The sequence below is a fragment of the Leucopleurus acutus genome (genome assembly GCF_964270905.1).
Source record: "Leucopleurus acutus genome assembly, chromosome: X".
NCBI lineage: Eukaryota > Metazoa > Chordata > Mammalia > Artiodactyla > Delphinidae > Leucopleurus > Leucopleurus acutus.
In genome coordinates, this window is record NC_139148.1 from 83,658,605 (window position 1) to 83,676,469 (window position 17,865).

Sequence of the window (17,865 nt, forward strand, 5' to 3'; positions counted from 1 at the left end):
ACAGAGCAGACAAGACACACGGCAACATCATGTGAGTGTATTTTCAATACAGTTTTGGGTGAAGGATGAGGGACAGTTTAAAAGACTTATGAACAATGTATTTAGAATCTTCACAGCATGGGACATACTGTTTGAGTCATCTACTCTTACATAAGTAGATGCTAAATTATGATACAAATCAGTCTCATTTTTAATGTAAATTAAGAACATTCAGAGTGATTCTGTCCTTCAGATGCCACAGATTGCTAGCCTGTTCCTCTCTAGTTTTGAATTGACACTAAGCTTTGAAATCATATCGGCACTTCAACTTTTTATATGTGAAAGTAATTATGAGAGGGCCCAAGCAAGCTGTGGACAATTGCCAAGCATTTTCTTGCCTGGAAATTTCCTTCAAAGAAGTCTAGTGGTTCTCAAACTTTAGCATATCTCAGAATCACCTGGAGGTGCTATCAGAATTTTTTGGCCAGTATATTAAATCACATATTGATGGACTCTGCCCTCAGAGTTTCTAATTCGGTCAATTTGGTGTGTGGCCCCCAAATTTGCATTTCTGTCAAGTTCACAGGTGATGCTGATACTGCTGGTTCAGGGACCACGGTTTGAGAACCAGTGAAATAGTCAGTGTCCGTCCATTTTCCTTTCTCATGATTTTTAATTCTTATTTCTTCCATTGCCTAATCCCCACAGGTTTAATTATGCTGAACGTATTCGGTACCAATAATTATAATAACCTTCCTTACTAGCCTCACCATTTTCCAGCTGCCAGCTCTGCTGCCCCCTTTATTATCTAGTTATTTGTTATCCATAATCAATATTTTGAATAAATTACCTTACATGTTACCTCCTCTTTCTGGCTGTGCATTGTTTTTAAGTCTGCACCCCTGGCACTGTATTGAAACTGTGCTTGAAGGTCACCAAAGATTTCTCTAGTCATCAAGTCAGTCCTCATTATCTTTGGCCTCTCTGTAGCATTTATTCATTCAACAAACATTTACTGAACAAAATTGATGTATTCCTCTTTCTTAAGGAGTTCACAATTTGGTAGGTGAGACTCCTTGCATAAACAAAATTATATATTGTGGAATAAACCCTGTAACTAGAGTATATATAAGGCACTATGGAAAAATAAAAACAGAATTTATTAATTCTGTTCAGGAAAGTTAAGAGAGGATCATTAGCCCTGCTCTCCCTGAATGACCTGGCCCCCAACTCCCATCACCTTCATCATCCATGACACTTAATTCAGTCCACTATGCATTAGACACCCAGTGTACTTAAGTTAACCATGTTGTGTTCTGGCACGAGGTCTTATTATCTGTTTACCTAGGTCAAGTTACTTAAGCACTCTAAACCTGGTCTCTTACCTATAAAATGGGCTTGTTAATAACTAAGTAACTGAATTCTTTTGAGGATTTTTTTAAAAAGGTGACCCATATAAAACACTTATCAAAGTGTCTGGCCCGTAAGCACATGATAGATGGGTTAAAAATATTTGTTCTCCTCCGCCTTAAAGGAGGTACAGGCTACTACCACCTGATCAAGGAAGAAGGCATTTAAGTTCAGGAAGAGCATAAGAAAATGGGTGGAAACCTTCATCCATCCGTGCATTCAGTAAATATGTATTAAGTGCCTGTTATGTGCCAGCCGTTGTTCTAGTTGCTGAGTGTATGAAAGTGAACAAAGCAGACAAAAGAAAAAAATACCCTGTACTTGTGTAGCTGATATTGTAGCAGAGAGAGACAGACAATAAATAAATAAATAGGGTACATAGTATATTTGTGATAATTGCTATGGAGAAAAATAAAAGAGGGAAAGAGGTAAGAGGTGTTTTGAGAGTGGACTGCAATTTTAGATAGAGTAGCTAGGAAAGACCATAATGAGAAAGTGACTTTTGAGTATAGATCTTGAAAGATGGGAAGGAACTAGGCATGCAAGTGAGTAAAAGCGAAACCTTCCAGGCAGAGAGAAAGCACATGCACAGACTCTGAGTAAGACACATGCCTAGTGAATTCAAGGAGCAGCTGAATGAAGGCCAGCATGGTTGAAGGGGGCTGCTGAGGGATAATAGCTAGAAATAAGATCTCAGTGATAATGGGGGACCAGACCACAGAGGGACTTTTAGGTTATGGTAATGACTTACTCTGTGTGAAGATGGGAAGCTAAAGTAGCCTCTCATCACTTCTAATCTGGATGATGATCATGGTCATGATAATACATTATCTTATTCAATTCTACAAGTGTTGTCTAATGCCCATTTTACGGATGAGAAAGCTGAGACATAGATTGTTTAGGTCACTTGCCCAAGGTCACACAACTAGTGAATGGTAGAGTCAAGGTTCAAACCCAGTTCTGTCTGAATCCAAAGGCTGTGCTCAATAACTGTTCTGATTAGAAATGTGAACTTTATTATATGAGTTGTAGAGAACCACTGGAATTTTTGAAGGAACAGAGTGACGTGATCATATGGATGTTTAAGAAGCATTATTAGGTGAAATCATATAGGATAAAATGAAGCAGAGAGGATGGAATGGCCATGACCACCTTCTCATAGATTAGCTCCACATAGCTACCTACCACTTATGTTGAAAAAATGAACTGCCACCTCCTTCCCAAAGCCAGCTTACTCTAGAGTTATTGCTTCCTTATCATTGACACAATACAACCATTCTTTTAATCACCAAAACTAAAAACTTTTGGAGTCTTTGATTTTTCCCTTTCCCTCATCCCAAGTATTTCTTTTCAGTGACTTAATCCTGTTTGTCTTCACAATGTGTCTTGAATTTGTCCTTTCTCTGCCTTTGTTTACGTGTACCATAGTTATCATTTTAACTATATCAGTCCTTGACATTTACCACCAAATTACTCTCCTACGTCATCTCCTTTCTGTATAATTTTGTGTTGTCTCCTAAATTCTGGGTTCCCTGAGGCTTTGAAAGTACCATGCATTGTTTATCTCTGATCCCTAGTGTCCAGCCCACAGTGGATCATCGAATGTACTTCTACATTCATAATCGCTTTGCTCCTGTCTCCCCTTATAAATGTATAGTGCTTCATTTCCCAAGGGACACGTTGTAACTTTATTCTGGCATTCATTCTCACATAACTCTCAACAAATATGGTGTCCTGGAAGAGTCTGGGCTTTGGGGTCAGTCTCTCTGTATGTGTGTGTGTGTGTGTGTATATATATATATATATATATATATATATAATGTATATATATATAATGTATATGTATATGTATGTACACACACATACTTAACAAGAGTAGAGTTGAATTTAGAAGTATTGCTCTATAGCCCACGCAAGTAGAGAGAAGTCTTTATTCAGAAAACATTGATTGCCTCCCTGGTATGTCCTAGCATGCTCCTAGGTACCGTGGATAATAAAAATTAGTAAAACAGGGTCTCTTCCCTTGAAAGAGCTCATACCAACTGGAAGAAACTACTGTGTTGAAATGTTTATAGTGAAGGAATATGGCAAAGGAAGGCATCAATTACTCCTTAGAGGAGTCTTCAGAAAGGAGGGGGTAGTTGAGTAGTCTTGAAATTTGAGTAGGTATTCACTTGGCAGATAGAAAAAAAAAAAAAAGGAGGAGGGTCTAGAGAGAGAGAGCAAGATGTACAAAAGCACAGTGGTATGACATTGCATGGTATGTTCAAGCAGTTGTAATCAGACTGAAGTGAAGGGTAGACACCAGGAAGCAGCAGGGGACACATTAGAAAGGTAGACAAGGGCCAGCTGTAAAAGGGCCTTAATGTAAAACCAAGAAGTTTGTGTGCTTTTCTAGTAGCTGAAGGGAGACTTTGCAGTGGAAACTTTGAATGGGTTCTAATCATCCTAACAAAATTAAACATTTGAAAACTAACTTCTGTGTGGCGAGGTTAAATGAACTGAAATTGTTTGGTTTAAGAGAACAGGACACCTGAGAAGGGAGCTTTCATTCTCTGAGAGGTGGTTATACAGAGGATAGCAACCAGTTATTTTCAGTTTCCACTGACGACAGAGCAAGAAGAAATAGGCTTAAGATCTCAGTAGAAGGGAAAATTACCTATAGAAGGGGTCCTTCGAAGAAAGATTGTGTGTGACTGACGTAGATGATTAAAATGTTGTTTGCTCAGGCTCTGTGGCTGTGTGCTGGCTTCTGTGTGTTCAAACCTCCTGATTTCAAAAACAGGGTAGAGACTGCAGGTTTTCAGGCTTGAATGAGAGTATTCAAAATAAAAAAAATCTTTTACAAGGCAATTAGTTATTCAGATATTTTGCTATCTGCCTAACTGAAGTTTTGGAAATGTATTTGAACACATCACATATAAATATTATCTTTCATAATATAGCACTCCTGTTTATTAGAAAAAAATAAATGATCAGAATTTGCTAGAGAAATAGGTGTTAATTTGTTAAAGGTATTTTGTATTCATGTACCATTTCAGAAAGTTATTAAAGATTAGGTAGATACAGTTAGTATAAATTCAGTTATTAATCTTTATGTGTAACGTTTATTGTTCAGAGGATTATAATTAAAATCGCTATATGGTTTATTAACTGATGACACTTTATCAGTGAATATAGTGAACTACTCTTTTTTTGTTATCATTCGTTAATAACTCACCTTATTAAGATATTATAAAATGTTAGTTTTTCAAATAATTCCAATTTCTGGAACTACTGTTTGTGTTTTTATTGTTTGAAAATATATACAAGACAGAGGATTATAGGGTGACCATTTTGTTCATCCTTTTGCATGTTATAAAGAGAAGTCCTATATCTATCTCATACCCCTGCCTAGCTGGTGAGAGGGAAAGCACAGTCTACGATGCAAAATGGCACTTGGCTCCTGGCTGGAGTGAACCTTGAAATGCTTATGGAATAGCTACCAGTGAGACTCTGGCAAACTGGACAAGTATTATTGGAATATTTGATGTTAATGTAAAAATAACATAATTTTGAGTTAACCCGATAGCGAAGGGAAGAAAATTTTATTTCTTAATAAATTAACCCAAACACTTTGGAAGTGATCTGAACATAGATTAGATTACCTTTGTACTAGCCCAAGAGATGTCTATATCCAGCTAGTACACTTGGAAGGGCAAATTATTGCATAAATGCCATTAGAAGTGATGAAGGTGAATGTTCTTAATTGCCTTCTGTACTTGACATCAAACCACACAATAGGTCCTGAGAGAGATGATGGCTAATGTGTGGATCATGTAGATGTGGTAAGAGAGACTGAAGACATGATAATACAAAGTAAATATACTTTAATAAGTAAAAATGCTTTGCCTTTATATTTTAATATTATATATTCATTTGTTTTTGACCACGCCGCATGGCTTGCAGAACCTTAGTTCCCCGACCAGGGATCAAACCCAGGCCCACAGCAGTGAAAGTGCTGAGTCCTAACCACTGGACTGCCAGGGAATTCCCTTTATATATATATTAAATATATATATAATATATATATATTCATTTTTAAATGATTGGTCTAAGTATCATGCACATAAAGAAAAATTTAAAAGACCACATATTCCCTGCCAGTTTGAAACCTTAAGATGAACTCCTGTTAAGGTTATGTAAAAAATAAATATTGCAATACAAATTTAGCGGTTTGTCTACCATACCAAGGTATTTCTCAGCTTGACAGGATAGGCACTTGGCCATCTTTGTCCCTGCTTTGAAGGGAATGTTACAATTCTAAAAAAATACATGCATACTCTGTCTACCACTCTTTCTGATTTCGACAAAGATATTTAATAGTTAATGATATAAATGTTATGTATTGTTTATCTTTTAAAAATGTAACCATTGACTCTACTAAATTTTTTAACAGGAATTAAATTTATGGCCCTCCTTCTGGATAAATATTTATCAAATACAGTTTCTGAAAATTAAGCACTTATAAGCATGCATGTCAAAAAGGAAATTTTTAAATCACCCAGAAGATTGCCATATGAGCACAGTGCTATTTTTCTATTTTTGTGTTTTCCTTTCTTGTATTCGCCATGTGCATTTTAAAAAAAAATTATGATATACTTGTACAATTTAGTGTCCTAAAAAATTGGGTGGGTTTTTGTGGTTGGTGTGTGTGTGTGTGTATGCGTATGTGTAAATAATTTGTTGCCATAGAATTCACAAAATATAGATCAATTGCCTTTCCTTTAGGAAGATATGCCTTCAGTTTCCCTAAACTCCTAATGTTTTTAGGATTTAGGAATTCAATTAATTTGTAAGAAAAAAAGAAAATGTTTATTTCCTTATTACTTGGAATATTCAGCATATTCTGAAGGGAATGCACTTTGTGAACATATAACACTGCAATCTCCGGTAAAGGCCTCTCTTTAGGAAAGTGAACCTCCCATTGATTCTTCTACAGCTGCAAGCCTTACTTAAGACAAGTTGCCCTTGACGTTTTTGTTGGTTTTTGTTCTTATAGCTCGTTCTTGAATTGTGTCATTTCAACCTTGTAGTACTTAAAAGTGTTTGGTGGATCAGCATAATAATGCAAAATTTTAAATATTTTACCTACATGGGATAAATAGTAATCCCAGAAATTCTAAAAGAAATCATTGTGGCCACTTCAGTTATCAGCATCATGCTTCCTGTGGCTGTTTGTTTTGAGCCTGAAGACTAACATTTCTCTTAAGTTGCTCATATCATTGGAACGTAACAGTTGTTAGAAAGCTGTAGCACAAAAAGTATGGGACTGATTGATTATATACGATTTTTTTCCTTAGATACTAAAACAATAAGGATTAAATTACTCTGTAATTACCTAAATATCCTCCACAGCCTTTTCATAAACCTATTTGCAAAGAATATTCATTTATTCTAAACAGTAATCCTTAAAGCTGAAAACCCCAAATCAGTATGAACATCAGTGGACAAACCCGTCATCTAAGGATTATAGAATTAAATCATCCAATAGAATGAGAAAAGTTGATACTTTATACCATATTTATCCTTTGTTTTGAAGTAAATCCTTGATTTCATTTGCAGCTTAGTCTAGTATGAGAGTTATATTAAAGAAAACACTTAGATTCTCATCATAGATTTTTTTGGTCCTATACTTTAAAGACTTTTATCATTCTAACCGCAGCATCCCTTTTCTAGTGTCTCTGAAAAGAAGATACAATGTGTAGGCAGGCAAATAAAATTTGACATATTATCACAATTGTGTGGTCAGATTCTGTTTATAAATCAACATAAAAAGCCTTCAGTTATTCTTTTTTGATGGCCCATGCAAGTAAATGAGGGTAAAATGTGCTTGCTCTTTTACATTCATTTGCATCAGCAATGGCCAGAAATAAATATTACCTCACAGACGAATCAAGCTTTCAAGAATATATTTCTATGATAAAGCAAAGAACAGAATGCTGATGACATAAACACACATTCACTTGGACTATTATTATCAATACTTAAGTGAATGTTCTTTTCTCATGAAAAGAATAGTTCATTTTGCCATAATAATCTAGACATTTTAAGAAATACGGATTCATGTTTAATTTTTTTACTTTTTTCGGTCATCTTTCTCTCTTTTAAAATGCGGAGTTCATTTTAAAATCCAGAGCATTGTCACTAGACCCCAGTAGGAACTACCCCAGACATTTAAAAAAAATTTTTAATTAGTTACAATGAATTGAGTTCATTTATTCATTTATTTCTCTTGTTTAAGAAAAAGTCTCTCGGGCTTCCCTGGTGGCGCAGTGGTTAGGAATCCACCTGCCAATGCAGGGGACATGGGTTCAATCCCTAGTCCGGGAGGATCCCACATCCCCATGGAGCAACTGGGCCCGTGCGCCACAACTACTGAGCCTGCACTCTGGAGCCCGTGGGCCACAGCTGCTGAGGCCCGTGCGCCCAGAGCCCGTGCTCTCCAATGGGAGAGGCCACCGCAATGAGGGGTCTGCACACTGCAGGGAAGAGTGGCCCCGCTCGCCAGAACTAGAAAAAGCCCGCGTGCAGCAACGAAGAGACCCAACTCAGCCAAAAATAAATAAATAAGTAATAATAATTTTAAAAAAAGAAAGTCTCTCTCTATATATTATTAAAACATACTAAAAATATTGTCGTTATTCCATTCCAGATCCGAGATACTAAATCAGCAGATCAAAAGACAACCCTCTTGCATTTTATTGCTGAAATTTGTGAGGAAAAATACCGGGATATCCTGAAATTTCCTGAAGAACTGGAACATGTGGAAAGTGCAAGCAAAGGTAATTGATTTGTTACTGCTTTGAGACTACATCTTGTCTAAGTAAATATTTTAAACAGTAGGATTAAATAATCTATAAGCATTAATCGTAATTTTTATTTGATTACTGATATAAGAAAAGCAGGAAGATAGTTTCCATTAGCTTATATTTGACAGCATAGTGTGTTTTAATGACCTGCTTTTGACCAACTTTATTTTTTAGCGCTCTAGGTTATTGAAGCTTTCATATCTCTGATCAAATAGTATATTTTTTCATTTCATAAATACTTAAGTGTATATTATTTGCAAAGGAACCATACTCTGGGGCTGTTGGTGATATCAAAATGATCGTGAGATACTTCTTGCTTGAATTTGTTTAAAATCTAGAAGGGAAGAAAAGACATATACACAAATACTTTATAAAACAAAGATGAATATGAGAAGTGCTACAGGAAAAGATAATGGACTGTGGTTTAGATGAGAGAGAAAGAAACTTTGAATGGATAGATAAGAGGAGGCCAACAGGGTGAAGCATGAGAATAGGATTTTTACTGACATGGAAAAGGGGTATGCTGTCCAGAGAGCAGACAATATGAGAAGGCACAGTGGCGGAATGTTTTAGGATGGTGAAAGAGTCATTGACTATCAGGCTGAAGCAGTAAGGTAGCCATTTCAGAGACTTCAGTGTCATGGTAAGCAGTCTGATCTTGATGAGATAGGTGGCAGGGCATCATTGAAGGACTAGAATGGGCAAAACCTGGCACCAGTGAAGAACAGGAGAGGAGGAACAAAAATGTCTCCAAGACTTTAATTCGAACGGATTAGCTTTGTTGGTTAGTAAGTATTGTCTACTTTTAGAAGAAGTTGAAAAGTGAAAGAAAGGAGGCAGGGTCAAGGAAACATTTTTTGAAAGTGAGGTGATGTATGTGGAGAAGTACATTTTTCCTCTTGGATAAGAAGAGTAGGCCGTAAATCTTATATTTGAAACTGCACTATAGTAATTCTGCTTCTCTATAACTCCGAGGACTTTCAGTAAGGACTCAAAAGCATATACGTTTCCCGAGTTTATTACAAACCATATAAACCTGTTAGTGTCCGTTGAAGGAGAAAAAAAGTGTGTCTATAAAACCCAGAAAGTCGTTTGTGTAATATTGTTCAGTGATCATCTCTACCAGTCTGGTATTGTTGATCACATCTCAACATATTTCTTGAATTTAATGAAGTTAATGAAATTTCTTTAATTCCTTTAATTTAATGAATATTACAGTTGTTGCTGTTGTCTTGTTGGAAGAGAACAATCATAAGGGTACCTATAGTTTCTCTAGTCTCAGCCAATTATGTATTATACTCAGTTCTATTTGTTTGTTTCCTACATCTGGGCTTTTGGTAAATCCTTTCATATTTTTCTTTTACGATATCACCAACTTCTTTCTTCCTATCCATTTCAAGAGCAAAACCTCTCTGTTGTATTTTGCTTATTTCTGCTTTCGTGTAGTCTTCCTGCCATTGTATTCGAAAGACTTGCCAGAAATCCTCTTCCTATCTTTGTGTTTGGGCTGCGGCAATCCCCATTCTCAAGTTATTTTGACTAGTTCTTTTTATTTCCCTATGAAATTTAGACTCAGAGTTTGTAACTCAACAAGTTCTTAAGTACATTCTGCCTGCTTGCATCCCCCTTTCATTTCCTTCTAGTTCTCATGTGTTCAGAAGTATTTTCTCTTGAGCCGTTTTTATTCCTTTCTAATAATTCTGTCTCTGTTTACGATTTCATCATGCATCATATGCCTGGAAATCTTACCTGCCCTGTCCTCTAAGACAATTGACTATTATTTGTCAAATCACTGTTCAGAATCCATTTCCTTATTTTTTTTTTAATGTTTTGCTACTAAAGCCTTAGAACAAAATACTTGTGAATTTAGTTTGCAAGAAAAAACAGAATGTGGTGTGAAAGGTCAAGCCACTTAACTTCTTATTTATAGTTAAATACTTTTCCTTGGTGTCTAAGTCTAACTTGTCTTTTTTACTTAATACAGATTTCAGTCCTGTTTGAATCACATTCTGTCACCTCCAGTACTGTGTATATAGCAAGCATATCTATATTCACAACCAACCAGCAAAAATAAAAATAAATCAACACTATATATTAATTCATTTTCCATGATTTTGGACAATCTCCTTGTGAAATTATTGCCTACAAAAAGAAAAAAGTACCTGTCTTTTTAAACTGGAGTGATATAGATAAGATGAAACTAATTCAGTTATATAACTCATATTTCAAGAATAATTGTATGATTACTAATATCTTCTTTTGTTTTTGTTTTTTTTTCTTATACCTTTGAAAATTCTCTATTTTTTATTTTTATTTTTGAAGTATAGTTGATTAACAATATTGTGTTAGTTTCAGGTGTATAGCAAAGTGATTCAGTTATATATACCTATATCTTTTTTCAGATTCTTTTCCATTATAGGTTATTACAAGCTATTGAATATAGTTCCCTGTGCTATATAGTAAATCCTTGTTGCCTATCTATTGTGTATATAATAGTGTGTATCTATTAATCCCATACACCTAATGTATCCCTCCCCCCTTCTGTGTTTTTGATTATTAAAACCCAAGTACCTATTTTGATAGAATAAGGATCTTTTCTGTCTGCTATAGCAAATAAATGTATTTCAGCTCAGTACTAAAGTTATAGACCTCAAATTAACTGACAAAGAAAAAAAATTACCTTGAAGTGAAAAGAAAACTGAAAGTAAGAAATACGTGGGATTCATGGAAAAACGTATTTTATAAATTGCCTTCGTTCCTTGTTAAGCTAACCTTCTAAAATTGTGTGCATCTTGGACGATGCAAAGCTATGGTATAAACTTAGCATATTTTCCTAGAGCTCAGTAACTCAGAGATATTGGGAGAAAACACATCATTTTACATTAACACAGATATATATTATGGAGTGGAATGCAAAATTCACATGAATTTTTAAAATAAAACAGATGACTTCAAAGAAATTTCACACTTGCCGCAGATCCCTTGGGGAGCGTGTTCAATCTTCTCTTCCAGTAGGGGCTCTTGGGTAGGAAACGTTTATGAAGCATTGCCTAAAGAATTGGAGAGTGGTTTGGTTTTGCTTTGGTTTCACTTATTTATTTATCTATTTAGTTATTATTGCAGGGAGTGTGGGAGGCAAGCCGCCCTTATGAAGTTCAGAATCAAACAGTACAATGGAATTTTATTACCAGTGGAATTCATAAAATAATATTTCTCTCGTCATTTTCTTCCAAGTTAAATTATAAATCTGCAGGTCCTCTCATTCCTATTTGACATACCAATGAGTCTTTAGAGAGAAAAAAAGTGGTTGCTATAGAGAATCTAATGCCTTTAAAATATTGAAAATTTATTTGATAAACCACCATTACCTTTTCCCCAATGAATAATTTTAAAGATTATATATGTATTTATAATTAGATAAATAGATATATAGATCTGTATTGTATAAAGCATTGCTGGTTTACTAGACCTAGTTTGTAAATCCTTCATTGTTTTTCCCCACCCTGTGGCTATCACTTTAACTTTCAGCTTTGAGGATTTTTACAGTTTGATGTAAAACCTCTAGTGTTTTATAGGTCAGCTCCAGGGATTAAACCAAAAGGGTTAGTAAAGTTTAATTAAAACTATTCCATTCAGCAGGAGAAAATTATATTAATGTATTTGAAGGGACTATTAATCCTAAGGTTTTGCATACCTCCAAAATGGGTTTCACTTCAATTAAATTACTGCCATCCTACAAAAGAAAAGTTGGTTAAGTTTTCTATAAGCAGTGTTAATTTCTTATGATTTAAATCAACTATTATAAATTTTAATGACCAACCATACCTTTTGATAATCTGCCATCTTTCCATGCTATATTAGTAACTCTGATTAGCTATTTACCCACTCTGACTTCTTCACAGGATTAATCATGATGAAAGTTTAGATTAGAGGAAATATTGTAGGGAAAAATCTATGAGATAAAGGAAAAGTAAAATCATAGCAGAGTTAAAAAAAAGTCGGGGGAATGCAAAAAAACAAAACAACATTTTCTGAAACTCCAGAGCTGGCAGAAGCTTTAGAGATCATCTTGTCCCTGCTAAAAGAGGCCCAAGATGGCATTTAGTCCAAATTCATCATTTTACAGTTGAAAAACTGAGGCCCAGAATGACGAAGGAATTGCCCACGATCACACAGTCAATGAAGGTTTGCAGAACTTTGTCTATTGTTTTATTACATACATTTCAGCTCCACTTTTCCTTCTTTTGTGGTCTAAAATATACAACAGAGATTCATGCTCACATATTGGAAAACAGAAAATCAACTCTGACCAAATAAAAGATTTACTGGAGTATGAATGCCACTTCCTCTATATAGTACTCCAGTCTCTCTATCCCCATTTTGACAGAAATACCCTTTCCTTTCTCTGAGTCACAGCAGTACTTTAGCTTTATTAGTAATACAGCACCTGCCACATTTGCATTTTTTTTTATTTCATTGTATGCTTCTCTCTGTACCTCCTAGGTTGAGTACCTCAGTGGCAAGGAATATGCCCCATTTGTCCCAACAGACTCAGTGCTAGCTCAGCATCTCAGAGAGAAGTAAATGCTCAATAAATGTTTACTACATTGAATCATTGTATATCCTTTTAGTACAGCAGGCGTATTTCAAAATAAGGCATTATGGGAAGTTGACAAGTTGAGAATAGCAACCTGAAAATTACTGTTTACTGTAAATACAAGAGGAGAAACAAGATAAGTTAGAACAAAGAAGACACCATGACTTAACAATATTTCCTGGTCCATATTTTACTTCTTTCATGGAGAAAGTTAAAATTGGAAACAATCGAGCTCTTAATGGAGAATATCTAAACTTATGGAGACTGCCAAACCATAAACGTTTATGGTGAACAGTAAGGATTAAAAGTCTCATAGGAACTAATGGCAGCCAACTGTCTTAACATAATATCTAACTGCTGAAACATTTTTAATTCTAATGACTGAACAAAAAAAATTACTTTTATACTATCTACTGTTTTATTGAAAAATCTTTTGAGTTATGGGACAAAATCCTACTGTTTTTAGAGCATTCAATGTACAGTAACTCATAGGACCCAAGATGTGAGAAAGTATGAAACCATAGGATGTCCTAGCAGATTTCAACTTTCTGTTTTGGAACAATAAATGCTGGAGAGGGTTTGGAGAAAAGGGAACCCTCTTGCACTGTTGGTGGGAATGTAAATGGGTACAGCCACTATGGAGAACAGTATGGAGGTTCCTTAAAAAACTAAAAATAGAACTACCATATGACCCAGCAATCCCACTACTGAGCATATACCCAGAGGAAACCATAATTCAAAAAGACACATGCACCCCAGTGTTCATTGCAGCTCTATTTACGATAGCCAGGACATGGAACAACCTAAATGTCCATCAACAGAGGAATGGACAAAGAAGATGTGGCACATATATACACAATGGAATATTACTCAGCCATAAAAAGAAACAAAATTGGGTCATTTGTAGAGACGTGGATGGACCTAAAGACTGTCATACAGAGTGAAGTAAGTCAGAAAGAGAAAAATATCATATATTAACACATATTATGTGGAATCTAAAATAATGATATAGATGATCTTATTTGCAAAGCAGAAATAGAGGTACAGACATAGAAAACAAATGTATGGATACCAAGGTGGAAGGGGGGGATGGAATGAATTGGGAGATGGGGATTGACATATATACACTATTGATACTATGTTTAAAATAGATAACTTTTGAGAACCTACTGTAAAGTACAGGGAACTCTACTCAGTGCTCTGGGGTGACCTAAAGGGGAAGGAAATCCAAAAAACAGGAGATATATGTATATGTATAGCTGATTCACCTTGCTGTACAGTACAAACTAACACAGCATTGTAAAGCAACTATACTCCAATAATTTTTTTTTTAAAAAAACAACTTTGTGTTTTGGTCTAACTTTTTAGAAGCACAGAATGATACTAAACCAATGTTAACAGAATGTCAATAGAATTGACCTTACTTAGATGTTAGCAGTCTGAATAAAACTGAGTATACATTGTACCACTATATCATTTTAATAAAAAAGTTAAATTGTTTGTTTAGCTTTTTTTGGACCTTTCCTACACTATTTCAAATAAATAATTTTGCTGAATGAATTACATTCTATCATATTGACACCATAAAAATCTTATAAAAATTGAGAGGAATATTAAGTTTTAGGGAGTCTAATTCATACATTTTCCAGTTTGATATACTTTCTTCCTTACTCTCACCAGGTCACCCCAATTTTTTTTTTGAGGCTTAAATTATTTTTATTATGGAAATTTTCAAATATAAACAGAATTACAGAGAAAAATATGATGAACCCTAGTGTACCTAGTATTCAGTTTCCATATTATAAAACATTTTGTTAGTCTTATTTCCCATCCCTACTACTACTACCACTACTACTACTACTACTACTGCTACTGGTGACAGCGATAGTGTTTTTGCAGGTATATTTCAGCCTTTAAAGAAAACCCCAACTATCCTATCATCTAACTAGAGTTACTAGTTTATTATGCACATTATATGCATAATATATGTCTGACATATAAGGACATATTTTTTTTAAACACAAATCAATGCCATTACCATACCTAACATAATGAACAATTTCTTAACATTATCTAATACCCAGTCCAAGTTTCCTTGATTATTTCAAAAGTGTTTTTTAGAGTTAGTTTATTTGAATCAGGGTGCAAACAAAATGTGCACATTGCATTTGGTTTTTATATTTTTAACTCTTCTAATTTATAATTGTCTCTCCTTTTTTTGTTAAAAAATGCTATTGTTTATTGAATAAACCAAGTTAATTATCATGAAGAATGTGCTGGATTCTGAATGTGGTTGATTGGTTTCTTCTGGTGTTTAACTTTTTTGCTAGCCTCCTTATTTCTTGTACATGAGAAATTAGAACTGGAGGCTTGATTAGAGCAGTGTTTCTTTGTTTTATTCTTCTTTTCTTTCTTTTTTTTTTTTGGAAGCAAGTGCTATGTACTTTTTGTTGTATCACATGAAGAGACATAATATTGGATGTTCCACTTTCAGATGGTGTCAGCCTGATTACTTTCTTATAAAGTTCCTCATCAAATTTCACCTAGTGGTCTTAGCACCTACGATGATTATTGCCCTGATCCATTATTTTATTAGAGGTTGCAGAATGGTGACTTTCTAATTTTACTATACTTTCTGCATTTATTGGCTAGAAATGTTCTGTAAAAGACTTTCCTCAGCAACTATTGGCTTTGCTGAAATATAGCTCATACAGGAAAGTTAGGCTAAATGCTCAATTTATTCCCTTTATTTGTCAGTTTTTAAAGTAATGGGTTGGTGATATAGCCATTTCCAGTAATGAAAATGAAGTTTCTTTTTCAGTATGGTTTTTCAAATATTTGCTATATTTTCATCAGATACTGTTATTATTCCTTTTTTTAACATCTTTATTGGAGTATAATTGCTTTACAATGGTGTGTTAGTTTCTGCTGTATAACAAAGTGAATCAGCTATATGTATACATATATCCCCATATCATCTTCCTCTTATTTATTTATTTATTTTTGATTTGGTAAAGTAGCAGGATACAAAATTAATGCACAGAAATCTCTGGCATTCCTATACACTAATGATGAAAAATCTGAAAGTGAAATCAAGAAAACACTCCCATTTACCATTGCAACAAAAAGAATAAAATATCTAGGAATAAACCTACCTAAGGAGACAAAAGACCTGTATGCAGAAAATTATAAGACACTGATGAAAGAAATTAAAGATGATACAAATAGATGGAGAGATATACCATGTTCTTGGATTGGAAGACTCAACATTGTGAAAATGACTCTACTACCCAAAGCAATCTACAGATTCAATGCAATCCCTGTCAAACTACCACTGGCATTTTTCACAGAACTAGAACAAAAACTTTCACAATTTGTATGGAAACACAAAAGACCCCGAATAGCCAAAGCAATCTTGAGAACAAAAAACGGAGCTGGAGGAATCAGGCTCCCTGACTTCAGACTATACTACAAAGCTACAGTAATCCTCTTCCTCTTGCATCTCCCTCCCTCCCACCATCCCTATCCCACCCCTCCAGGTGGTCACACAGCACCGAACTGATCTCCCTGTGCTATGTGGCTGCTTCCCACTAAATATCTGTTTTACATTTGGTAGTGTATATATGTCAATGCTACTCTCTCACTTCGTCCCAGCTTACCCTTCCCCCCCCCATGTCCTCAAGTCCATTCTCTACATCTGTGTCTTTATTCCTGTCCTGCCCCTAGGTTCTTCAGAACCATTCTTGTTTTTTTTTTTTTTTTTTTTTAGATTCCATATATATGTGTTAACACACGATATTTGTTTTTCTCTTTCTGACTTACTTCACTCTATATGACAGACTCTAGGTCCATCCACCTCACTACAAATAACTCAATTTCATTTCTTTTTATGGCTGAGTAATATTCCATGTATGTATGTGCCACGTCTTCTTTATACATTCATGTGTCAATGGACACTTAGGTCCAATTTTTTTTTTTAAACAAAGTGAATTTCTTTAAAATAGTACAAATCACAAGAGGTCCAACACATGCATAGAAAATATATTTTCAACCTGAAATGTCAAAAGGACTTAGGAAAGAGAGTCATATTTTCTTACTGGTCAGTAATCTAGTCATTACGAAACAGTGTTTTTAATTCATAACATATAAACCCTATAATTAATTTTCATTTCTACCGGAAACTATTGAAAACATTCGTATCTTCAGGGAACAGTGAAAGGAAGCAGAGACCATGGCCATTTGTACTTGAGTAAAATGCTTCAATATAAATCAGCTATTTTTTATAGACTTATAGGCATTTGTTAGGGTACCTTAGCTTTTGCAACCCAGAATCTCTTTCTGCTAGAGAACTGTATGCATAGCTCATCTGTCTCACACCCACTTCATGGCCCAGCCTATCTCAGAGCCTAGGCTTCTGTGTTCTTCTAAACTGAAATTCCCCCCTCTTCTCTCAGCCCTTTTGAGCCTAATGTGTGTATCTTTTGATGGCCCTCTATGAAGCCTTCCCCAACTGCTTTGGCTTTCAGGCGTCTCTCACTTCCCCTCTTCTACCATAGTACTTACTTGAGCTTCTTAGTTTGGTGCTTGATCCTATACTCTTTTGCATTACAATATCCTGTACTCTTTTGCATCCTGGCTGCATCCTGGCATGATGCTTTCTGAAATAATGTATGTTATCATAGTTTGCTTTTTCAAGGGAGAATCTAACACAGTATTGGCATAGTAAATTCAGCTCAGTGAATGATTTTGAAACCTCCACCTGATCTTAGCTGCCATCTTTATTTAACCCCAGTGAAACTTTCTGGATACTTAAAATAGCTAAAATATATCTGCAGATACTTAATTTCAACTTCTTACACATTGCGCCCAGGTCTTCAAAATGTTTTCTTTAAAAGTAGCTGTTTAAGGCAAAACTAATCTGTCAATAGGATGTTAGAAATCATTATAAATGGTTAGTTTTGGGGTGGGTTAATGGCTGGAAGGGAACATGTGAAGGCCTCTGGGGTACTGGTCACATTCCATTTCTTG

General features: G+C 35.0%; 1 protein-coding gene across 6 annotated transcripts in view; it reads left to right on the forward strand.

The window, feature by feature from the left end:
• DIAPH2 (diaphanous related formin 2) overlaps positions 1-17,865 on the forward strand; it is an 889,270-nt gene that overhangs the window by 461,565 nt on the left and 409,840 nt on the right. For all 6 annotated transcript variants that reach the window (XM_082864620.1, XM_082864622.1, XM_082864621.1 and 3 more), the window contains one exon: positions 8,084-8,213. In XM_082864620.1, coding sequence (XP_082720746.1) covers positions 8,084-8,213 — 130 coding nt within the window. The remainder of the gene's footprint in view (positions 1-8,083; positions 8,214-17,865) is intronic.